General features: G+C 55.7%; 1 protein-coding gene across 7 annotated transcripts in view; it reads left to right on the plus strand.

The window, feature by feature from the left end:
• Nucleotides 1-2,178: 2,178 nt before the first annotated feature.
• OSBPL2 (oxysterol binding protein like 2) overlaps nt 2,179-24,974 on the plus strand; it is a 36,364-nt gene continuing 13,568 nt past the window's right edge. Inside the window, exons 1-6 of one of the 7 annotated variants that reach the window (XM_074347553.1) lie at nt 2,194-2,315; nt 7,093-7,205; nt 7,601-7,694; nt 17,001-17,166; nt 20,548-20,692; nt 22,781-22,856. In XM_074347553.1, coding sequence (XP_074203654.1) covers nt 17,130-17,166; nt 20,548-20,692; nt 22,781-22,856 — 258 coding nt within the window. In that variant the 5' untranslated portion in view covers nt 2,194-2,315; nt 7,093-7,205; nt 7,601-7,694; nt 17,001-17,129. Of the gene's footprint in view, nt 2,316-7,092; nt 7,206-7,600; nt 7,695-7,835; nt 8,043-17,000; nt 17,167-20,547; nt 20,693-22,780; nt 22,857-24,974 lie in introns of those variants that run through there. The other 6 variants (XM_074347559.1, XM_074347558.1, XM_074347560.1 and 3 more) reach the window with 6 other exon arrangements.

Below are 24,974 nucleotides of genomic sequence, written 5' to 3' on the forward strand. Positions count from 1 at the left end.
CTGGAGAATTTTGCCTCTGGAATTGGCCTCTTGACCTAGTGAAGATCATGTAAAAAAAAAAAGTTCCTGAGATGGTCCCAAGGCACCCTCTTGCCAGTCTCCACCTGAGGGAGGAGTCCTCCCCAATCCTGGCCACAGCGACCAGGAAAGAGGAAGCAGCAGCTGACACTCAGCCCAGTTTACTGCATCTGTTTAAAGGGGATAAACCGTCATCCCAGGCGCAGGACCCAGCTGGGATCAGACCCCACGCCCACCCCCAAAGCCAGGGCTGAGATGGCCACACTTAGCCTAGGATGGCCGTGGGCAGAAAGGAGGCTCACCCAACCCAGCCCCTCCTCTGGCCTGAGCAGTCTGATGCTGCACTCACTCCTGGAGTTCATGGCCAAGGGATGATGGCTAGGTTGAACCCCTCAGGGGCATGTCCTTTGCACAGGGGTCTGAGTCTTAGAGGCTTGTCAGGGTGAGAGAAGTGGAGGGCAGTGGCTCTGGGACCCTGTGCTGGACCCGGGCCAGGCCTACAAGGGAAGCTGCGGGGCATCTCCGTGGCAACCGGCCTTGTCCTTGTCCTGGCTTGGGAGCCTGCATGCTACACCCTTCCCTCTCCTGCTAGAGTCGGTTTCTTCAGAGGTAACCATGGCAATGCCTTTGTTTCTGAGGCCTGGCCCCACCTCCCTCTGGGCTTTTCTCCTCAGCAGAGGCTGGGAGAGCTCCTTCTCAGTCCCTGCACGTCTCTGGCGCCTGCTGACAGTGGGTCCACCAGTGAGCTGGGGCCAGACCCTGGGATGGGGGACAACTGGCTTTCTGGGCCCAGAAACCTTGCTTATATCCTGCTACGTACGGGAGGCACCGGCAGCTGCATGGGGGCTACGGAGGCAGCTAAGGCCCACCCCTGCCCTCAAGGCACCCACGGTCCAGTCCCCCACACCCCGGCTGGAAAAGGGGAAACGTGTTCTGAGGAGGGAGGGCAGGGCCCAACTAGGGCTCGCTTTGCGGATGAGCCAGTGACAAGCAGGAACTTCAGAATGAGCTGCACAGTCACGGGGAGTCTGTCAGCAACCTCACGGGGCCAGGGTCCCAGTGTGCTTTTGGTACCAACTCAAACTGGCTTACGCAGAAAAGAAAATGTGGCAGCTCACTTTACTGAGAAGTCTAGGATGGAGCTTGGTGAAGGTGCAGCTGGTTCTAGGTGACCCAGGGCTATTTGCTCTTGCTTTCCTCTGAGTTGGTGTCATTCTCAGGTGTCCCCCTCCCTCATGGTGACAAGATACCCTTCAGTAGGCCCAGGTTTACATCTTTCTGCCACTTAGCCCAGCTCTGTGGAGATATGTGGGCAGATGGGAGAGTCATTCCCTATCTTCCCTCTGGCCTGAGCAGAAGACCCAAGGTTGACCCTCACTGGCCAGGACAGGGTCACCTGCTCACCCTTGAACCAATCGCTGTGACTCTGAGCAGCAGCCTGATTCATGTTACTCCATCTACCCCAAACCAGACCCAAGACTCAAATGGGATAAGGATGGGAGAAATCTGGTTTGCAAAGGAAAATCTTGGTATCCACAGGCTCAGAGAGGTTAGTTTACTTGCCCACGGCCACACAGCAGGTAAGGATGAAGCTCGCGTCTGACTCCAGAGCTTCTGGGCTTAGCCGCGGAGCCGCTGCTGGTCAGTGAGAGCAAAAAGATTTCAAACAAGGGAGTGAACTGTCAGGGATGCAGCCGGAAGGTAAAGTGGCGCCGGGTTTGGGTGAGCGGTGAAACGCATGGCACGGAGGGTGACGGTGGGAAGCCCTGCAAGATGCTTGAGCTGAGGGAGGCAGCTCTGGGTGACTCAAGCCTCCACCCGTCCTCTGGGGCTGGGAGTCGCGGGCACAGAGGCCCCTGCCGGCGGAGCCTCAGCGCCAGCGCTGGAGCCACCTGACTCACTGTTTGTAAACTCCGCTCGCCCAGCCACGCCCCTTCCTCCCTCCGGCCCGCCTCTTTCGGGTCAATATCTGCATAACCCCTCCCACTCATTCCTGGATTGGTCGCTCGGGTCGTCACTCCTCCGCGTGGGCGGGATCCCCGGGGGGCGGAGGGAGGTGCCGCTCTAGAGACTGATTAGCATAGTCCTGCCTCTCGGCGCGGCTCTCGGGCCGGGCGCTGATTGGACGGGAGGCGGCCGACGCAGCGGCGCCGGGCTCAGCGAGTGGCAGGCGCGGGCTGTCAGTCTGCAGGGCGGCCGGCCGCACTTCCGCCTCGGTGTCAGTGGGTCGCGGGCCTGCGGGGCGGGGGCGGGGCGGGCAGCGGGGCTCTGCCGGCGCGGGAGGGACCGCGGTCCAGGTGAGTGACCCGGCCGGGACTCCGACCCCGCATCTCCCGGGACCGAGCCCGGCATCGGGCGGGCGGGCCTGGGCCGCGGGCGGCGGTAAGGCGGGCCGGGCCGGGGGAAGCCGGAGACCCGTGCCCCCCGCCCGCCGGCCAGGCCCCGGCCCCGGCCCGGCCCGCCCGGCCTCCCGCCGCCCTCCCGCCCGCCGGCCGCGGCCCGGCCCCGAGGAAACTTGGGAGAAAAGTTGGCGGCGGGCGGCGGGCGGCGGGGCGGCGGGGCGGCGGGGCGGCGGGGCGGCCGGCGGCGGGTGCGGCGGGCCTGGGTCCCCCGGCGGCCGCCCAGACCCCGCGTCGCCGGGCAACTGCGGACCCGGGGCCCGCCTGGCCGCCGCCGCACCCGGAAGTCGGGCTGGGAGCAATGGGGCCCGGCGCCTGCCAGCCCGCCTTTGCGGCCAGGGATGAGTGAGGGGGCGCGCCGGGCAGGGGCGCTGCGACCCCCGGCTTCTCCCGCGTGTCCGCGCTCAGCCAGTAAGGCAGGGTTCCCTCCTGCCCCGGCGACCACCTGTGGGTTTGTCTGGGCCCTGCAGGGCTTTGCGCATGTGTCCACCCCTTCCCCTGCTCTTCGTTTTGTTTTTAATTTGTCCCCCTTAGCAGACTATCCATACCGTCCAGAGCTCCTTACTTAACACGTTAGATGAATTAGATAAATTGATTTTTTAGAAGGTTCCTTCTTTCTCCGCAGTTACATTTCAGTAATCAGCAGATGAGTCTTGAGACTTTGCAAGCCCAGACCAAGACTGTTGGGTAATCACAAATCAGTCTTCCCCAGGGTTTTTCTGGGACAAGAAGCCAGCGGGGTGTTAGGATGTTCCTGGCACTCCTGAGTGTGAGGGTCACCTCCCAGCTCCCAGGAAGCTGTGCTCCTGTCCTTGGGGCTTTTATCCTGACAGGTCAGTCTAGGACAAGCCCTGGACTGGCAGCCAGCAGCTTTTGCGTTAGTCCCTTCTCTCGGGCTGCCTGTGCACATCTGGAGAAGGGGTCTTATTCAGTTCAGTTTGACAGACGTTTTTGGAATGTCCGCTGCCAGCCTGGCTGTGAGCTGCAGAACCTCTCCATCCACTGGAGGTGTTGAGAGGACACAGCTAGGGAGCAGAGGCGTCCTGGGACCCCCCCCCCCCCGGTTGCCCCTTGCCCTGGTGGCAGAGCAAAGGCCCTTAATGAGTTTGTGCGCTGAGCAGTGTTATCCCATCTCTTCTGGCCTCAGTTCCTTCCCCTGCGACACGTCCTGTTTACCTGGCAGGGCTGATGAGAGGGGCAATTGAAAGGATTATCTCCAGCTGTCCCTGGTGGTGCTCCAGATTGCGCCACAGTTCCAAATTGTGGTGTCCAGTTGTTCCCTTCCCCCCACCCCCACGAGGACAGGAACTTATGGGCTACACTTCCTCCTTGCCCGGCACAGTGCCCCGTGTTCTCGTGTAAAACATGACCCTCAGCACATGGATGACTCGTCTCCTTAGAGTTTACCTCTCCTACCTGCCTCACCTGGCCTTCTGTTAATAACAGCGCTTGTCCAAGGTGATGACAGTGAGTAACAGGTTATTCCAGGACTGCTGCAAGCACATCACACTCACTTAGTGCACGTGGCTTTCACGACAACCTACGAGGCTGGTCCTTAGTTACGTCTAGTCTATTCATGCGGAAGCTCAGGAGAGAGAGGTTAACTGACTGACTCTAAATCACACGGTAGTAAGTTACGGTGCAGGGATTTGAACCCAGGCAGTCTGGCTCCAGAGTTCACACTCTTGCATGCCTCTCTCTACGGCCCTTTAAAACCAAGATTCTCAGTTTTCGTTAGAACATTTAATTGTGCTGCACTGCTGTGTGTCAGAACTTTGTTTCTTGCAGTACATATAACTGATAGAGTTTCATTTTTTGTGAGTGTGAATGTTTATAAAACCAGTTTATTTCTGCTAAAATAAAGGAGTAATTCTCCATCTGGCTGAGATTTTGCCAAAATACCTCACCTGCTGCCGGTTCCTTTCCTTGGTTCTTAGTGAAGTCCTTGATGCTCATTGTGTGAGACGGGTGAGCTGGTGGAGCAGGGGTGATGACGGATGGACAGCTGCGCAGTTTAAAACGTGAGGTTGTAGTTCTGAAACCAGTTCTGAGCGAACTTAATGCAGTAAAGCTTACAGCCGTCAAGTGTGCGCTTAGGGCATCCCCTTCTCCTCCCAAGTGCATCCCGAGTGGTCAGGCTCTTGGTTAACGTTTTGATGAGCAGTGTTATTTCAATATTTAAGTGCCGTCTGGCCTTCGTGCTGGGGCCTCTTATTCACGCCCTTCAGGAAATGCTAGCAAATAAGTCTTGGATATGTCCTTACAATTGGCTGGACCTTTAAAATCTTGTTACATTCAGCTAATTACAAAAGTGACATTTCTTTTTTTGGTGAGGAAGTTTTTGAAACATTTTATGTACTCTTACACTGCCTTCAGACAGGGAGTTAGCTGTCTGTTGCAAATGATTGATTTCTTTGGTACTCCTGTGAAAAGCCAAGGCCCCCTCCTTGCCTAGGAATTTGGCTGAGGCGGATGTGAGGCGGGCAGGGCTTGCGTCTTTGAGCGAAAGCAGCAGTGAGGGTCCTGAGGAGACCCGTGTGTCCCACTGGGGAGTTTACGGATCTTTCTGGAGGTGGCCTGGGGCTCTCGGGTTCTGGCCCCGGTCTCTCTACCTTTGATGGGAGGAAAGTTACTTGTCTGCTCCTGCCTCCAGGGTCTTGGCCTGTAAAATGAGTTATGATGAGGAATATATGTGAAAAGGTAGTGGAGAGCGTGCGGTACTGTAATAGGTGCTCAGGACACCATCAGACCTGACCTGAGAGCACTGAAATTGACCCCACCTGACCATGTCGCAGACGCACGTGGTGTCGAAGAGCAGCCAAGGGAGTCTTTGGTAGGTGGGTCGCAGTTCTCTAGAAATGAGCTGCAGTAACACTGTTAAGTTATGACTCCTCAAGGGAGCTTGTGTTTATAAAAAGACCCTTGGCCCAGAGGGGACCCGCTGGGCCTCAGCTGAGGGTTTAGGACTACAGGCCGACGGCGGGGCGGGGTTTAGTGCTGGAGCTCGGTGCACTTTAAGGGTGATTTATTGAGACTGAAGGGAAGTTAGCATTTGAACGTGACGGATTATTTACAAATACTTAAACCCTGAGGATTGTTGGCATTTTAGCTCTGGCTTGGCACCCTAAATGCAGGTTCCACGCACAGTGATTAATTCGTGTCTGTGCTGCACGTTGACCCCGTCTAAGTGTTTTTGCTGACAAAGCCCAGGCGTCGGTGTCGCTGCCCGGTCGCCGCTGGTTGGAAGCGTCGTGTGGACGTCGGCCCGGCCCTGCAGCTTCTGTCGCGCGCCTGTGATGAGATGGTCACTCCGACGTGTCCATGAGCTTTGTGGTGCTTATTTCCTTTTCTTTCCAAATTCAGAGAAGAGCTCAGGGTCACTTGGCAGAATTTCGAAGCATCCCCGTCTTTCCACGGAATCTCCTGCGGGTAGAAGCGCCGTCTAGCCCGCGGCGCGAGCGGGGCCCATGGTTGGGCAGCACGGAGGCCTGGGGACGCTGCCTCGTGTTTGTGCATCTCTCTCTCTGCTTTCTCTCTTCTTCAGCGGGGACACTTGCAGGATTTATCTGAGACACAAACTCCAGTGTCAGTGCTGGCCGGGGGCCCCGAGCCAGGGGCCGGGTGGGGGGCCGCACGCGGCTGAGGGCTGCGGGCCGGTGCGCTCTCCTGGACGTCAGCCCTGGGCCTCCCCGCACCCCCGGGTGCTGGGGTCACCTCAGCAGTGGCGGTGGTCTGCATGGCTCTGGCTCGGACAGGCCCGTCTGACCTCTGGGCTGGTCCCTGGTCCCACAGGGCCCAGAGGAGCGCTTGTTCCGGGCTGGTGCGGGAAGCCTGGGGGGCCCGGCGTGGGGAGAGTCTTTCGGGAAGTCATGCTGAGCCCGGATTCTGCACAGGACAGTGGCGGCCGTGGGGGCGGAGCTGTGTTTCCCTGAAAGAGGGAGAGGCGGACCGTGAGAAAAGAGCAGCTGTGACCTGGTGCCAGTGCCCTCGTGCCTGGCTGGGCAGTGACTTCCACTGTTGTCCTAAGACCAGGGCAAGCATATGATTTGATGGCCCACCTGGGAACTTGGGAGAGTGGGAAGGAGCACTGCGAAGAACCCAGTCGTGGCAGACGTGACCCGGGGCCACCTTATTAGGCACCGTGGAGGAGGGGTAGAACCAGAGCCGTCTTGTCCTGACGCGGACAGGTCAGGCACCAAGTGCCCCTGTTCCCGAGAGACCCTGACCGCGGGGACGTCCCAGCAGAGGCGGGAGCGGGCAGGTCGCCGGGAGGGAGGAGGTCGGGGGGCTCCCGGGCCCATGCAGCTCCCGGCACGGCCTTAGAGTCTGTGTCTGAGCTGGTGCGCTTTGGGCTGAACACTGAGGTGTCTCTGGGTGTTAGGGTGTTTGAACCTGGCTTCTCACCAGAAGTACCTGTGGAACTTTGTAGAAAGTGTGGGTTTGAGGCCTGGCCCCAGGTCTCCTGGACCCAGGCTCCCGGGGGCCCCGGGCGGTGTGCAGTGCACTCCCATGAGTCCCATGTGGCTGGTGTGCTTGCCGGAGCTTGGGACCCACTGCGGGTTGTAACCTATTTTGGATCAAGGACCCCTGGTAGAGAACTGAACGAAGAGTCTGAGTCATCTTCCTGGGGACAAAAATGAACAGCAATAGAGTTTTGCAATTTTCTCCTTTTTAGGGTTACGGTGTAGAAATGTGTGGATTTCCCTGACCTCGGTTTAAGCACCCACACTCCTTAGTGCTCAGGAAGTGTGGCTGGGAGTGACGCCGGCATGATGAATTTGTCAGCAGGTAAAACCGGTTAGGAGCCTGGGCAGGTGGCACTTGGGCAAGAGGCGGTGGGGAGGAGGCAAGCAGGAGAAGGGGCGAGGACATCAGCCTGGACGCGGCGCGGTGGAGACGGCATCTGAAGCATCCTGCCCCTCCATGCATGTGCCGTCATCGGCGGGGCCGCCTGGGTTCTCCAGCTGCCACACCGTCCCAGCCCTTGGTCCCACTTGTCAGAGATGGACACGCCGCAGGGAGGGGCCCATGGATGTCTGATTTCTCCGGCATGGCTGCCGCTCTGTGGTTTTTTGGGAACACAGCCCTGTGGAGTGTAGACGGAGCCCACCCTCCCGATCTAGAACTTTCTCCCCCCACCCTCGGACTGCATTTAAACTGCTCCACTTTACTCCCTGTTACAGAAAGAGGAGAGTGATGCAAACAAACGTGTTTGCCCAGAAGAGCATCCGTTCGCCTCGGCCCTACACTGGATTCCAGAACTCCTCCCGGCGCGGGGTGTGTCTTGGGTCTCACCGTTGCGTAGTGGGCATTGTGGTCCAGGGGAGGCACGGGACTCGAGGGACCATGTTGTGGATGGGGTCGGGGACAGGGACAGGGGCTCTAGGCTCCTGCTTGCTGAGCCCCAGAAGGAAGTGTGGCTCCAGCGGCCACTCCCGTGGCCGGGCTGGTTTGCCCTGTGCCTGCCCTTCTGGGCCGCCCTGTTGGGGTGGGGAATGGTAAACAGCGGGCGATTAGTGTGGCTGTTTACATAGCAGGAGAGGTTCATTTACCTACCTCAAGTCTGGAAACTTTCAGTTTCTCGCCTGAACCCCAAGCCAAACCGGCCAGTTCGCACGCTGACAGGTAAGCCTGCTCGCTGGTGAGGATGGGACAGGGGGCTTCTCAGGCTGGGCCTCCTGGGGGCCCACGCCGACACGCAGCCCTCAGTGAGGACCCTTTCAGGTCCCTGCGGCGTCGGGCAGCCTTGCAGACAGCCGAGCCCGGTAAAGCTGCATAGACAGAAAACACACACCTGCCTGTTCTGCCCTCAGAGCGGCTCTGATGGGGCCTCAGGCGCGACTGGACGGGACCAGATTTCTCTCGAGTCTAAGGAACCAGTGTCCCAAAGGCCACTCTCGCCCCCCACCCCCTGGTCACCGGGACACGCATGTGAATGACTGCCCTGCAGGGGCAGTCACTTAGAAGGCATTTAGAAGGCTTTGCTGTGGATAGAGTTGGGGGTGTTCATTTGATTCGCCCACTAGGCTTTTACAGTTACAGGAATATGAAGGCCGGACCTTTCCTCAGCAGTTAGCAAGAAGCATGTTTCAGTGAGTGCAAGTCAAGAGAACCAGGTGGTTTTAGAAATAAGAATAGTGAGTGGGTTTGGCCTGACGTGTGCTTGGGCCCGCGGTTGGTCTGTGGAAGGCCGGCCCTGCCTGCTCTGTCTGTGGCTGCCTCCCTCCGTTTGGGGGGCCCCTGGAGCTTCCTAGAGCCCCTCGGGTGGCCCCGCCCAGTGGGGCCCTAGAGCACCCTGTCTGGGATGGACGCCACCCACCACCTGGTCCGCGTAAGTGGAGGAATTCAGCCAGTCAGCACTGTAGCGCCAGCCGCGCTGCGAGTGCTCCGAGCCACCTGTGGCCTGGGGCCTCTGCAGGTTAGAGCGTTTCCAGCGCGGCTCGGGGTTCTGCAGTGCGACTCTAAAATCTGACTTTGGAAACAGACTCAACTTTTTTTTTTTTAAAAAAAAACAAAAGAAAGAAGCTGGGCTCTTTCCCCGAGTAAGATAAGGCTCTTGAGGCCTCTAGGTGGCAGGTGGGCTCCCTTGGCTAAGCAGGGGTCTCAAGACAAAAACACTGAAAAATCAGTGACCACAAAGACATTGTGGCCAGGAAGCGCCGTCCATCCATGGTGGCACTGCGGTGCGGAGTGGGGTGCGGCCTCCAGGGGGCCCCAGGACTGGTGGGCCCGGGCCTCCCGCCTTCCTTGGGGAGCCCTGTCCGCCCTTCTCTCCCGCCGGCTTTGCCCCAGGGTGTAGTCCCATCACCCAGCCGCCTCGGTTTCACTTTCCCCATTTAATGTGCCCGTCCCATCCCTCGGTTCTTCAATTCCTCCTGATACCAGTGGTTTTCACACTCACAAGTGACGTGATTCCACGTTCTTGGTGGGCACTGCAGGGAACAGCTGTGTGCTCCAGTGACGTTTAAGCATCTCTGTCCCGTCTTTCTGGGGTCTGACAGGCCCCTCAGGGGATGAGGCCAGATTGGACCCTGCCAGGCTGCTCCCAGGGAAGGAGAGCCCTGTGGGGGTGTGGCGGTGCCTTGGCTTGTTCCGTCGCCGGCTGGCCTTGTGCCCACCGCTGCTGTGCTGCCGTCCTGTGTGCGCGCTTGTCTGTTTCTGGGAAGGGTTTGGCCTTGACCTTAAGAGCTGCGGGGCAGTGAGAGCCTGGCGGATGGACCGATGGACTGTGCTGTTGAGGGGTGCAGGGGGTTGGGGGAGTGTGGTGGCTTCTGTTTCTGACTTGTGTCCGACAGAAACCCAGTTTCATGCGTCCGGTGGCTTGAGAAGGTGTCCGGACAGTGTCGCCTGCCTCTGGGCCGAGGCCCTCAGCAGGTCTCACCTGCAGTGCCCGTGGGGCGCCTGCTCCCTGGGGAGGGGGCGGGACCAGGCCTCGTGGCGTCTTCTCTCTGCGGGTTCCTGGCCGGTTCTTCCCCACCCCCTCCCTCAGTTTCCCAACCCGCCTCCCCCCGGGCAGCTGCCCTTGTAGCTCTGCGGTCCCGGTCTCCCTCGGCCTCTTTGCCCTGGCTGGTGGGAGCGAGCTGGAACGTTGAAGCTGCTTTCCTTCACCTGGCAGGAGGCGAAGCACCGCTGAGGCTGGGGTGTCGTGTAGGTTTGGGGCCGGGGGAGCTTGTCCTCTCCGGCCAGTGATGGCAAGTTTGGCACCAGCACGCTGAGCTCTGTGCGCAGCTGTCTGTTTCTTATTTGTCCTACTTGCTGATGTAATTTTTTCTAATTTCAAAAATTGTGGTAAAATACACGTAACGTGAAGTTTGCCGTCTTGACCGTTTTAAGCGCGCGGTTCAGTGGTGTCTACACGCTTGTCCGCCCCTTAGCCCCTTGCACCTGGGGAAGCGGAAGCCTTTGCCGTGAAACACCGAGTGCCCGAGTCCCCTCCTTCCACCCCGAGCCACCGTCTGCTCTCGGTGTCTGCGAATGTGGCTTCTCCAGGGACTGAATGTAAGTGGAGTCGCACAGTATTTGTCTTTTTGTATCTGGCTTGTTTCATTGATCATGATGTCCTCAAGGTTCATCTGTGCGTGTAATAGGATTTCCTTCTGTTTTAAGGCTGGATAACATTTTACTGTATGTCTGGATCACATTTTGCTTATGTGTTTTTCTACGGATGGACACTTGGGTTGCTTCCAAGTTTAAGCTCTTGTGAACAATGCTGCCATGAACATGGGTATATAAATATCTCTTCGAGACCTTGCTTTTGGTTCTTTTGGGTAGCTACCCAGAAGTGGAATTGCTGGATCATATGGTAATTCTATTTTTAATTTTTTGATGATCTGCCATACCATTTGCCACAGCAGCTGTACCGTTTTACGTTCTTACCAGAGATGCCCAAGGGTTCCTGTTTCTCTACATCCTAACCCAAACTTCTTATTTTCTGTTTTCTTGATAGTAGCCATCCTGATTGGGTGTGAGGTGCTCTCATGATAGTTTTGATCTGCAGCTCCCTGGTGATTAGTGAGTTGAGCATCTTTTCATGTGCTTATTGGCCATTGGTTTATCTTCTCTGCTGAAATGTTTGTTCAAGTCTTTTGCCCATTTTTGAATCAGGTTGGTTTTTTTTTTAATAATTGAGTTTTTGGAGTTCTCTATATATTCAGAATATTAATCTTGTATGTATGTAATGTATGATTTTCAAATATTTTCTCCCATTCTGAGGTTGCCTTTGTACTCTGTGGATAGTGTCTGAGGCACAAATTTTGAAAATTTTCATGAAGCTCGATTTTTCTAACTTTTCTTTAATTACCTCTGCTTTTAGTGTCTTATCCGATAAACCACTGCCAAGTCCAGAGTTGTGAACGCTTGCCCTGTGTTTTCTTCTAAGAGTTATATAGTCTTAAGTCTTACATTTAGGTCCTTGATCCATTCTGAGTTAGTTTTTATATGTGGTGTCAGATAGGACCCAGCTTCTTTCTTTTGCACCCGGATATCCAGTTTCCCAGACCCACTTGTTGAAAAGACAGTCCTTTCCTTCTTGAATGGCCTTGGCACCCTTCTGAAAAGTCACTTGCCCTTACATGTGGGAGCTGACTTCTGGGCTCTCTGGGCTGCCTGTCTGTCTGTGTGCCTGCGCCGCACTCTCTGATTGCTGTAGTTTTGTGGTAAGTTTTGAAATCAGGGAGTGGGAGTCTTCTGGCCTTGTTCTCCTTTTTTCAAGATTGTTTTGCCCCTTCCAGGGCCATTGAGAGTCCATGTGAATTTTAGAATGGGTTTTTCTGTCTATGCAAAAAGCATCTTTGGGGCTTTGATGGGGATTGTGTTGAATCTGTAGATTGCTTAGAGCAGTACTGACATCTTCATATTCAGTCTTCCAACCCAGGAACCTGGGGTGTGTTTCCATTTGCTTATGTCTTCTTTGGTTTCTTTCAGTAACGTCTTACGGTTTTCAGTCTTTCACCACCTCGGTTAATCCCTAAGTATTTTATTCTTTTAGATGTTGTTGTGAGTGGAATTGTTTGGAATCCCCTCTTCAGGTCGCTCGTTGTTAGTGCATGGAAACGCGGCTACTTTCTGCGTCTCATGTTTGAGTCCTGCTGCCTTGCTGAGTTTGTTTATTCTAATGTTGTTTTCTCTTTTTTTGGTGGAATCTTTAAGGTTTTCTCTACGTAAGATCTTATCATCTGCAAACACAGGTTTACTTCTTTCTTTCCGAATTAGGTGACTCTTATGTCTTTTTCTTGCCGAGTCGTTCAGGCTGGAACTTGCAGTGCTACAATGCATAGAACTGAAGAAAGCGGGCATCCTCGCCTTGTTCCTCATTTTAGAGGAAAAGCTTTGCTGCTGGTTTTTCGTCTGTGGCTTTTGTTATGTTGTAGTGGTCCTTCTACTACTAATTTGTCAAATGTTTCTATCACGAAAAGGTGTTGAATTTTGTCAAATGACTTTTCCGCATCTACTGAAACGACCCTGTGGTTTTGATCTGTTGTGCCAACTGGGTTTCATACGTTGAGTCATCTTTGCGTTCCAGCAGTAAACCCCGTCTGGCCATGGCGTGTGAATCCTTGTAGTGCGCTGCTGAGTGTGTTCAGTGTGTTTAGTTTGCTAGTGTTTTGTTGAGGACTTTCTGCACCTGTGTCCGTGAGGGGGGCTGGTTTGTAGTTTCCTTTTCTTGTAATGTCGGCGTCTGGCCTTGGTGTCAGGACTACAGTGGCCCCATTGAATAAGTGAGGGAGTGTTTGTTTACTGTTCTTTGATTTTCTGGAAAAGTTTGAGGAGAACTGGTGTGTGTTTGTCCGTGATTGGTAGAATTCACCCGCGAAGCCACTGGGTCCAGGACTTCTCTTTGTTGTGAGATCTGATTACTGATTGGGCTGTTCGGATAGAATTCTGTTTCTCTGGGGCTTAGTCTAGCAGCTTTCATGTCTCTGGAGTTTGTCCATGTCATCTAGGTTATTCAGCTTTGGGGGTTGTACTTACAATCCTTTTTATTTCAGCTGAATCAGTAGTAATGTCCCCACTTGCATTTATAACTTTAACTTTCTGAACATTCTATTTTTTTTCTTCGTCCATTTGCCTGCTGCTGGTCTTTGCAGAGAACCAACTTTCGGGTTCATTGATCTTCTCTGCTTTTCTATCCGTGTGCCTGCCTTCCTTCTGCTGGCTTTGGTGTTTGTTCTTCTTCCCCGCTTCCTTCAGTTGTAGGGTCAGGTTGTTGAGTGAGATCTGTCTTATTTTTTAATGTAAGCACTGGTAGCTGTAAATTTTCCCCTTGGCACTGCTGTCACTGCATCCCATGCATTTTGGTGTGGTGTGTTTTTATTGTCATCTGTTTCTAAGGGTTTCCTGATTTCCCTTGTAATTCTTTTCTTTGCTCTGTTGGTTGTTGAAGAGTGTGTTATTTACTTCCCACAACTTTGTGAGTTTTCCAGTTTTCCTTCTTTTATTGATCTCTGACTCACTCCTTTATGGTCAGAGAATATGCTTTGTGTGACGTCTGGCTCTTCAGATGTCTTGAGGTATAATCTGTGGCCTGGCACGGGGTCTGTCCTGGAGAAGGTCCCATGTGCGCTTGAAGGAAGCGTGCCCTGTCGTGGGGCAGTATGCTCCGTGTGCGTCTGTCAGACTGCTTGTTGATTGCATTGCTCGAGTCTTCCGTTTCTTTACTTCTGTCTGGTTGACGCTTGTTAATGTATATTTAAATTACTAAATAGAATTTATGTTATTTTGAGCAATTTATATTCAGAGTTGATATTTAACTGCAAAAGTGGTTTCAGAATTTCCAAATTTCCATATTCTGTACGTGGTGAAGACCCCGTCTAGGTCGCCGTGCCCATTTTTTATAAAAAGGGAAATAACGTGCAATTTGACTCTCGAGTGAGTTGGCCCTGGAGATGAAGCCCCGGTCCCTTAGCCAGTCCTTACTCCTAAGTTAGTAGGCCTGTTTTTCCCAGAAAACGTAAAGATGGGTTTGTCAGAATTGAGTGCAAACACTCGTGTAGGTGCTGCTGGGACGTTTGGTGTTTTGAGCTGGGTCCTGGAAGTATGGGACAGCAGTCGGAGTGGGCATCTTGAAGGGCGCAGGATGGGGCTCTGGGCGGGGCGGGCAGGCACCTTGTGTGGAACTGGAAGCGATGGGGGGGTGGGTGTCCTGGGCTGGTGTCTCCCGAGGAGGCTGGGAGGGAGCACTCCCTGCAGTTGGAAGGGGGAGCCCCGCACAGGGGTGGGGTCGGGGGTGAACCCCTGCCTGCCCACCCCTCCCTCCCTCAGCAGCCCAGGCCTGGCATTCGTTCCTGTTGGACAGACGAGATCACTGTTGCTCTGTGTTGATGCTCTGCAGTGGTGGGTGGTTTTACTCGCAAAATAAAAGAATGCGTGTGGCAGCTGAGGTGACCCTCCCAGGAATCACCTGCAGGCCGTGTGCAGCTCACCTGGAGCTTGCGGGCGCGCAGTCTGACGGCTGCCGTGGGGGTTTTGGCCTCGACCTCGGGGCGCGGGTGGCGTGAAGGGAGCGGCCTCCCCGAACGGGGCTCAGTTGCTCGGTGGGGGCCCGGGCAGCGACGCCAGGGCCATGTCCGGGTCGCGGTCCCACTTGTCAGCCAAGTCTGTCTTCAGTGTTGGTCCAGCCTGACATCTTACACCCTCATTTTAGAGACTTACTATGTGTTTTGATTCATTTACTTTTCACGGCAGTATTTTTGTCGTGGGTGAGGACAGGTATGAGAAAGGAAAATACTGTGACTTTTAAGACGCCTTTCATTGTGGGGGATCTTAAACATACAGAAAAGCAGGCGGAATAGCGCACTGGTCCCTGCGAGCCCATTTCCAGCCTCACCTGTTCACCAGCTCGTGGCCCGGCTCATCCCGCGAGTCGCCCTGTCACCCTCTGCAGTCACTGTGAGGAGAATCCTGGCCACGGCACTGCCTCCCCGTGCGTATTCCAGCGTGTAGCTCTGAAAGGTGAAGGCTCTTCTGAAAAACACAGTTAGGACACACAGTGAACTGCAGGTGTTCAAAGTGTGAGTCTGGACGTGTGCGCATCCACAGAGATGATGGGGTGTCCCTTCGCCTCCGTTGCGCTGCTTCCTTCCTCATTTATTTGTTGAGGGACCCAGGTCTTGTCCTGTCTCCTGTTGCTGATTGTTCCCCCAGAGGCAGTGGGACGTGAGTTAACGTGACCTGGGCACCCCCGCGGGACTACCAGCTCCTCCAGCCTCGTGACCTACCCCCCACCCCCTGCCATGTGCTTTTTCTCCTCTGTGACTTAGTGGCTGAAGACACTGGGTTTTGCCCTGTAGACTTTCCCAGGGTCCCGTCTAGCCAGCACGTCCCAGTGGTGGAGTTGAACACATTCCTCTGTCCTCTGTTCCTTGAGTTGGGGTTCCAGTTGGTGGAGGGCCAGATTGTGGCTTGCTTTTCTGGGCAGGACCCCTTCGGAGGAGGCAGGCTGCACCCCCCTCCCCCCCACCTGGCACGCAGAGTGCATCCAGGTCTTGTGGTGGCACAGCCAAGGGTGGTGGGTGCCCAGATGCGGAACTTGGTCAGTGCTGCGCACTGCAACCCGCACGCTCCCTGGTTCCTGCATCGATGGGCAGGATGGCTTTATAAGGCAGCCCGCCCACCTCCGCTCCGTGGCCTGTACAGAGACCTGCACAGAAAGGCAGCTTGAAGGCACAATGCATTCCTGTTGTGTCTAGGTTTTCAAAAGAGTGTGTTGGCATTGTCCGTTGGTGACCAGTTAATTTTTTTCCACATCTCTGCACTCAGGGGCTTAAGCATGTGGGACATTTGGTCCCTGGCAGGTTGTGGTGCTCAGATAGGTTGCAGTGGGAGCCTCTGTAGGTTCGTCTCAGCCTTTTGCCCTGACCCCGGTGGTTCTGACAGCTTCCTGCTGCCTTGAGGGGGGGTCCCAGCCCTGGATTCAGCCTTTCTCCTCCAGGGAACCCTGGTTCTTTTCGGGGGCTTCTAGAGGCAAAGTGTGTAGCTGGATGTTGTAGATGGGACCTGTCGTGTCAGAGAGGAATCAGACATAAGTAATAACACCTTCTTTAATTTGCAAAAAGAGAAGAATAGAAAAACCCAAAACAAAAAACCCAAACTGAGGACTAGGAAATGAGACTTTGTACGGGTGCGCCCAGAGGCTACGCGTGTGTCTGGTTCTGCTGGGCTGGCTGAAAAGGTGGGGGAGAGACGGGGAACTCAGAGAGCCTTTCCGGGGAGGAGGAGCGGTGTCACTGAGTGCCAGTTGTCGTGTGATGGAGACGGGGCCACATGCTCAGGACGGAGCCCAGAGACAGCGATGTGCAGGCGTCACCGAGCACCATGCGGCCACTCCGAGGACAGGGCACATGCCCCTCGGGGCCGCCTGCTCCTCATTGCCCTCCGAAGGGTGTGGAGAGCTCTGGCCCCCTTGGTATGTTGCTCACACAATTAAATATCATAAAAAGACCTTTTGGGGCAAGGTGACCTTTTCCTTCAGTCTCTTGCCATTTCTGAACTATTGCTCTTCGTGGTGGGAGGAGTTCCTATGCATGAGTTCTACTAAAATATTGAGCTAAAATAATTTTGAGAAAATTTGAGTTGATTACAGTTTATGCTGTAACAGCTAACTTACACAGCGGCCTTAATTCTCTAGAGTTGAAAATTGGTTTAAGGTCCATGTGAAATAAGTGTTTTAACATAAATTTGCATTTATTAGTAACCACTTGTTCCAGCTTCTGGTAAAGATTTGCAGTGACCTTCAAGTGACCTTCAGCAAAACCTCCTGAGGAGTGCGGGGGGCCCCGGCGTGTGGACGCCGCCCTGTGGCTAAGCCGCCTCTCGAGCCACCCACGTGACTCCCCAGATGGGTCGTACCGTCGTTTTGTTCCGCTGTGGACAGTGGCCCTTTAGACGACGGTGGCGTGTTGACCGCTTCTCGTTGATGGACACAAATATCGCGCCTGTTTCCTCTCGCAGGAGAGCATTCATTTCACCTCTTTGCTTGGGTGTAATCGAGATTGACTTCAGGAATGGTGAATGAGTATTTTTAAATATTTCTAATCTGTAAAACTTCTGAAAGCTAATTACACCAAAATGTCTTTCCCCTCATAGGTCTCCAGTGCCCATCGGATTTTTACCCTCAAAATAGCGCGACGTTTCTCCTACTGTTGACGTGGATCCAGTACAATGATTCAGTAGACGCCCACGGATCAGGCGGCGGGGGAGCCTGGCTGCTGAAGGATGAACGGTGAGGAGGAATTCTTTGACGCCGTCACAGGTGAGTGGAGAGAGATGCTGGTTCAGAGAGAGAGTCCTGAGCGCCAAGCCCTCCGTTTGGGGCCTGAGACTTAGCCTGCGGACATGAGGAGTGCGCAGGGAAGCCGTGTGGACAAGAGGGGACGTGTTCCCAGGCACCGCGTTTTAGTAAAAGCTTGTGCCGTATCCCAGATTGGGGGGGGGAAAGCCTCAACTTTGGACCACAGGAGATAACAAGAGAGAACAATTGTGTTTTAATCTTTAAAAGAGTTGCCCTGGGATATAAGTATTTTTATTTGGTTCCTAAGTGAGATGGTCAGCATTCTTATATTATTTATACTTAATGATTAAAAACTTCTTTTCCTGCATTATAACTGTATCTTGTTTTGCAAGTAGCTACTTTATTAGAGTATACCAAAGTACACCAAAATAGTAAAGTACCCCTCAGATAGTAAATTGATTTGCTTTTACAGCAGCTCATACTGTCTCAAAGTTCAGTTCTGCTTTGCTTTTCACACACCACGTGAAGTGCTGGTGTCGAGCCTGGTGGAGAAGAGAGTGTGGCGGAGCGGGCATTTTGCTTGCGTGTGGGTGGCAGGGCCGGCAGGGGAAGGAGAGGCTGGGTGGGTCCGTTGACTTTGGCTTAGAATAGCCCCTTTGCCCCTCCCCCTCCCGTCACCGGGGAGAAGCCGTGAACCAGCCTGCAGGGCAGGTGACCACAGGGACCCCCAAACTCTTACGTTCAAGACGGCCACCCTTTGTCTGCCCCCCATCCTCCCTCGTCAGCATAGGAGCATCACTTTGCCTTTTCTGTTGAGGGGCTGCTCTTGGTGGGAGGGGACCTCAGGAGACTCTGAGCCCCTCCCTCCTTGGGGTTGGGCGCAGACGCACCAGCTCTGAGATGCTGCTGCCACCAGGTGTCTAGTGACCTTCTTTCCACGTGCAGGCACACGGGCATGTCCGCACTTATTGCCAAAATGGCTTGGTGCCCAGCACAACAGAAGGCTCTTTCCTGGTCCCTGTCCCTGTTCCCTGGACACTCTGCTGTCCCTGCTGGGACGCCTGTCTTGTGGATCCTGGTCCCCGAGCTCCGGGTCCTGTGTCATCTGTCAGGCATGCTTCTTCCGATCGAAGGGTCGGAGCAGGTCGCTGGACTGGCAGCCGAAGATGCTGACTTATTCTTGTCTGAAACCCCAGGAGGAGCAGGCACTGGGCTCCCCACTGTTTTCAGAGGCTGAGCTAGTAAGTCACCTCTCGTGACTTCACAGCTGACGTGCTCCTCGTGCGTGTGTTTTCCTGGGAAGCGTGTTTGTTTGACCTGCACACTCACCGGTAATCGTCTGCAGCTGAGTTCCCACCAGGTGGGGTGCTTGTCTGGGAATGGCACCTTGTGGGGCGCCCACGTCTGAGACCGAGCTAGCCCGGCCGCAGTGTGTCCCTCTCTCCTAGGGGCCCTGGGGCAGTTCCCTTTCACCCGGGAGCCAGTGTAAGCCACACTCCTGAACGTCTCTGAACTCCTTCCCGAGGTGGTCCCCGGGGGGACCTGAGCACCTGTCGTGCGGTGTGTCAGTGAGCTCCACCCCCGCCTCTCCCACGGCAGGGCCCCCGCGTGTCCCTGAGATGGAGGTGAAAATAATTTGTCTCCTGAAATTGTCTTGGTGAAAATACTTCTCACCTCAGTCCTTTGGTTTCAAAACAAACAGTAGAAAGACGAAGAACACTCAGTCTCCCAGTGCAGTGAGACACCGGCGTGAGGTGCAGAGCCCTGGCTTCGTCGTCTGTGGACTTGATCTTGCTCTGCGACTAGTACTGACGCTTTGTGTCTGATACTCTGAGAAGGAAGTAAACCCTGCAGTTATTAAATGAGTGGCTTCATAGGCAGTTGTCCTCCAAGAACCAAGTTTTAAAGTGCAGGAAAAATACGTCCAGATTAAGGGAGATAGAAGTTCAGACTGACCTGTCAGCAGCGCGTCTCCCGGTGATCAGATCACAGATGGTGCCGAGTCTCTCCTTGGCTTGTCTGTGGTCTCTCTTTTTCTGTGGTAAGTACCCGTTGTGTATCAGGACATTTAGACTGTCCCGGAGCGTCGGCTTCGTCAGAGACAAGACTTCAACGCGCTTGTCAGGGAGGCGCTGCCTTGTGTCCTGGGCACATGCTGGGGTTGTGATGTAAGTGAACTTTCTTCTTAACAACGTCCCAGGGGGTCGGCCCCAAGCCGGCGTGGGGGACAGGGATGCCAGTGCAGGGCGGTGTGCAGGGCTGGAGGACGGAGCTCCCTCAGGCTGGAGACGGTCCGGGCTCGCTTCGACGGGGTTAGCAGTTGCCGCTTTTCGGCTAGGTAGCAAGACCAGAGGTGGCGGCTGTTTCAGAAAGCGTTCATCAGTGAAGAGATTCATCTTTAAGACCTCCTTTCAGAATTATTGTGTAACAGATCTCAGTACGTGAGTTTTGTGAATCTTGTCAGTAGAGAATACGTGAAAGAAGGTATTCTTGTGTTTTCTCAGGGAGGTTTATTAGCGACAAGTTTGTTTACGCTTTGTGTCTGACGACAGTCACCCTCCTGGGCCTGGCCTTCCTCTCTGTGGAATGAGAGCCTCCTTGTGAAGCCGCCAGGAGCCCCGCCCCGGCGGGCGCTGGGGAGCAGAACTTGAGTGTCCGGGCAATTGTACGGGCCGGGGTGGGTGGAGGGGACACGGCTTCCTCTTCCCCGGAGCCGCCGGGTGCTTGGAGGGAGGCCCTCCTGGTGGACAAGGGGTGTGGGAGGTGTGACTCATTTGGGGCTGTGCTGGCCGGGAGGCCCCACGACTGTTTCACACGAGTCCCATCAGTTCATTTCTCTCAATTTTCCATTTGCACCCAGAGCTCTCTCAGCTCAAACCACCCATTTACGCTCGGTTACCGTTCGTTGGTCTGCTTGGGTCTGGCCGTGTTTGCGGGGGGGCCGGGTGCTCGGTTAGAAGCTGCAGCGGTGGCTTGTGTTTTAGGACCTAATGCAGTGTGACCGCAGGCCCTGTGCCGAGGAGGAGGGCCTTGCAGCCAGGAGTTAGGTTTGGACCCTGCAGAGGTGGCACGCCCCACGGGGTGCGGGTCACTGACCACAGCGGTGAAAAGCTGTGCTCTCCTGCCCGGGGGCTGAGCTGCGGGCCGCCTGCCCCGGCAGGTGAGGCACCTGGAGCACTTGGTGGCCGTGCAGACTGGGTGCCCCGCTTGGGAAGCTCCTTCAAGGGGTCCTGCCGTCTCGGCCTCCGCCTTCAGCTCCTGGGAAGCGGAGTTGATGACTCTGAGCGCGTCAGTAAAGACAGTGTGGCGCCTGAGGGGTTGGCGGGTGTGGTCGGGGTTCTTAGAAGCAGGCTTTACACGTTCAAGTCCTGCAGGAGTCACCACTCTGCTTGTCTCGCGCAGGCTTTGATTCTGATAACTCTTCTGGGGAATTTTCAGAGGCGAATCCGAGAGCCAGTGGAGTGGTTCACGTGGACACCAGCAAAAGCAACAGGCTCGGGAAGGCCGGGGAGAGGCCTCCTCAGGAGAATGGGGTTCGGAAGCACAGGTACGTCATCCCGCGAGCGTCTGCACTCGCCCCAGATGTGCTGTGGCGTCCATGCTGCCCTCATGGGCCTGGAGTCAAAGAGCCGCCCACCTGTCACTGGGCGGCCCCTGCACAGATCAGGGCCCAGTTCAGCCAGAGATTCTGGGACCCGCGGCCCCCGTGTGGCCCCTGGAGACCGGTGATGGCACTTCCTCACCTACGACCCCCGTAGATGCTGGTGGAGCCCTGGGCACTGAACGCTTGGATGCCCCGCATCCGCACGGGGCCTGGCATGCAGCCCGCGGTCACCTGCTCCCAGACCCTCCTGCTGGCTGCGTGCACACCTGCCTGTGTTCTCTTCCCACGTGTGGCCTCGCACCCTGTGGGGGTCGGAGGGCCGTTTAGTGCAGCGAGACCACGTTCCGTTCTCTTCCCACCAGATGCCATTTTCATGCCACAGGCCTCACAGCAGGGCCCTTGGCCTTTGCCAGCAGAAGGGAGGACTCAGGCAGGACAGGCCGTCAGTCGGGCAGAGCCTCCGTCCACCCAGGCTGTTTGCGTTTCGGCTCCAGGGAGGCCAGCGTCCCCCCCAGACCCCTGCCCTGCACCGAGATCCAGGGCCCGCTTGCTGTCTCCGCCTGGGGCCTCAGGTGCTCCCTCATGCTCGGAGTTGTTGCAGCACCTCCTGCCTGCTCACGTGGCCCGGGCCTCCGCCGTCATCCTGCCCGCGCCCCAGGAATCGGGCTCACGAGCCAGACCTGGTGCCGCCCCCCCTCCCCATCCCGACTTGACATGCCGGCCTCTTCAGACGCATCCTGCTGCCTTTAGTGCTCGGTGACTCTGTCCCAGCCCCGTCCGTGCCACCACCGTTCCTCCTGTGCCTCTTGTACCTGACTGCTCCCTGCCACTGTCCTCTGGCCTTCGTGCTGTGGGCAGAGTCACCGTCTCAGGACGGATCTGATCATGCCGCCTTTGCCCCTTGCTCAAAACTCAGGGCTGCACAGCTCTGCCTCCTCTCAGAAGTCTGGGTTTGGACAGTGAACTGTAAGGTTCTCCTGGGACGAGGGGCGGCCCCTCCCCATGGGCTCTGGTCCCACCTTCTGCTCTGCACCCTTTGCCCAGGTCCCCTCCTCCTCCTCCGTCTCTTTAGCTCCTGCCCACCCTGATCTGCTCACAGATCATCCTTAGGGCCCTTTCCCCTCCATGGAGCCACGCCCACTCCTCATGGCCCCCTCGCGCTGTGAGGTCTGCCCCGCTGTGGCCACTTGGGGTGCCCCGTGAGAGCTGGCCCAGTGGAGCCGCGTGCTGGTGGCTGGCAGCCTGGCACATCCTGCCCAGTGAATGTTGGTTTTCTTTCCCATTTCATCTCCAGCTGCCTTGTCTTCCTCTCCCACCTGCCCCCAAAACAGATGGCTGCCCCAGTGTGACCCCCGGGGGGACTTGGGCTGCCATCGAGTGACCCTGAAGACCAGTGTCAGAGCCGGGCCCTCTGCTGCAGCTTCAGGCGCCACCTGAGGGGATGCAGCCGGTGCCAGGCTGGGCCACACAGGGTAGCTGTGGCGTCTCTGGTGCCTGCAGCCTCCGTCCTCAGTGTGCATGGGCCCGGCCGCATCCCCCAGGCATCCTCGCTGCCTCCCTCCTACGTGGGCCCCTGATCCCAGTGACTGTGAGCGGGGCCTCCTGGTGCCGGGGCTTCCCTGGTATCGTGGAAAGAGCCCTAAGGAGGAGCACACCTCAGGGAAAACAAGCGTGTGTCTCAAAGGGGTTTGAGAGCCAGTTTCCGAGGTCTTCTTGATGTGATTCCCTCTTGGTGTCCTCGTGGCCCCGCCTCTGTCCATGGTCCTGCTGCTGCCGCGGGGTCACCGGAGGAAAGGGGTCTGTGTGGTCGGGATCATTTCCCAGAAGGCCCTCCAGAACATCAGTGCAGAAACCCTCTTTGAGGCTTCAGCAGCAGTCTGTCTCTTCTATTCCTGGGCACGCCAGTGCAGAGAAGCGCTAATGCTTAGATATAAAAATTAAAGGAAAAAGTAGTCATTGAGCAAAACCAGCCATCACAAGTGAACCTCACGCTGGATGAGTAAACGTGTTACTCTGGTTACTCCTCCACAGGACGGCACTGCCTGCCCCGATGTTCACCAGAAGTGATTTCAGCGTGTGGAGTATATTGAAAAAATGCATTGGCTTGGTAAGTTCGGAGGGACGCGCTTTGAAGCGTGAGACTTAAACTTGTTTCTTAAGCTGAATTGTTCCTGTGCAGGAGGAGACCCGTCCTGTGGGTTAGCTTCTTGGCACAAGGAGCATCACAAGGGTTCCCGCTGAGCTCGTGTCCTGTGATGTGGCTGTGGTCAGCCGGCTTCGGGGGGTTTTGGTGGGCTCCTGGCCGCACACGGAGGTGAGCCACTGGGCAGGCCCTTAGGGCGGAGGCTCCGTGTCCCTGGGCTGCAGGCGGGGTGCAGATGCCCAGACTTTGTAACAGGAAACATAGTTGGGTCCTTAGTGTCCGGAAGCCGCAGACCTTTCCTTTCACGGTCTTTGCTGACTGTCTGAGAGCGTCTTTTCAGCAGTGACGTCGTTACGTTGCATCCCTGAGGAGCTGCCCACAGCTGGATTCAGAGTAAAGCTGGATACATGCTTGGGGCTGGAGGCCCTCCTCTTGCCGCTCACACTGCACCCCGTGAGGTGCCCAGTTCTGTGGACCACCTCCAGAGAGGTGACCCAGCTCTCTTCCCACCACTCATCAACTCACGGAAACAGCCGTAGACTGGAGAAAATGGGCGATTTCCAAGGCATAGAGAAGTAGCCGGGTCGTATAACGACCCCCCCCCGCCCCGCCTCACCAGCCCCCGCCGCTGTCCGACTGTGCTGAGCACACCTGTGCCTCCACCACTGCCCGCCCCTGGTATTTCAAAGCAAATTCCAGACACCTTTCCATTTGTAAATATTTCTTACCTATCGCTGAAGGATAAGGATTTTTAAAAAACACAACCATGTTACTATTACTCTACTCTAAAAAGTAACATAATTCTTTGATATCATCAGATATCCACTCTGTGTGGGGGTTACCAGTTGTCTCAGAGAGAATCTCGTGTGTGTTGTGGTCTGTGTGTGGACCTGTTTGGGTCCTTCCATCACGAGACCCTCCTGTCGCTCTTCTTCTGAATTTAAGAGCCGTGGATACTCAGGGCCTAGAGCCCTTAATTGACTGTAAGCTGCAACCTGGGGCTACATGAACCCTGTCCGTCTTCGTGTAGTGCCTGGAATATTGCAATGATGAGAAGTTTCCCTTCCTCTGCCGTGAGTGTGGTTTGCGTAAGAAAGCTGGGATCCTTGAGTGAGCCCTCCTCTTTGTCAAAGTGTTTGGATGACATGTTTGGTTTCCTGGCATCGCCCAGCATTGCTGGTGTACCCAACCAACTCGTGGAGTGAAACCTCTGGGATGCGCTCCAGTCTACAAGTGGTTCAGTCTCTCGCTGTGAGAGCCTCCTCAGTCCGCCCATGGTCCTTTACAGAAGATGCCTCTGGCTCGTCTGGTGCCTTTCTTGCCCAGGGAGAGAGCTCAGGACCCCGGCTGGGCCTGGGGGGCTGCTGGGTCGGTCTTGTTTCTAGGTCTTTTCAGGGGACTGAGTTAGGAACTGTTTTAATTTGTTTCAACGATGCTTCAAGTTTGGGACTCCAGGACTTATCTCACCTCTTCCCTCTTCTTCCGCACCGACAATCCCAGTTTCTAACAACACTGGCGCCGGTGGGTTCAGAACCGCGCAAAGCTAAGACTCAGTGCTGTGCCCCCGACGTGAGGGTTCTGGGAGCCGGGGCAGCGCCAGCGACCGTGTGTCAGGACGCAGAGCACGGCTGTGGCTTTTGTCGCCCTTGTCCTTAGGGTGGCACCCCGGGCTCTGCCCTTGGCCCTCCAGAGCGGTTCTTCTCTGGGTGATCGGGCCCCAGGCAGGTGGTTCGGGTTCGTTTGTCTCATCTTATTTGTGGTGTTTGGAGATTGCTTTTCTAAATTTAATTTTGTTTTAAAAGTGTAAGTCCAAAGTCAAGTCTCTCAAACAAGGAGTATTCCAGGAATTTACTTCCTGCCCCCTGCCCTCCCTGCAGCCTCCCTTCCCTCCTAACGGAGAGGTGGCTGCTAAATGTCTGGTCGCTCTCTCTGCGGCTGAGAAAGTTGGCGGAGTGGTCCCCTTGGTTCTGTAGATGGACGAGGGGCTTCTCTCTGCCCGTTTCCCAGCCATGGTCCTCGGGTCACCGCGCTATGCCGGCCCCGCTGGGCTGTGTCAGGGCCCTGTGGTTGGACGACTGGGTC

Source organism: Camelus bactrianus, chromosome 19, assembly GCF_048773025.1.
Source record: "Camelus bactrianus isolate YW-2024 breed Bactrian camel chromosome 19, ASM4877302v1, whole genome shotgun sequence".
NCBI lineage: Eukaryota > Metazoa > Chordata > Mammalia > Artiodactyla > Camelidae > Camelus > Camelus bactrianus.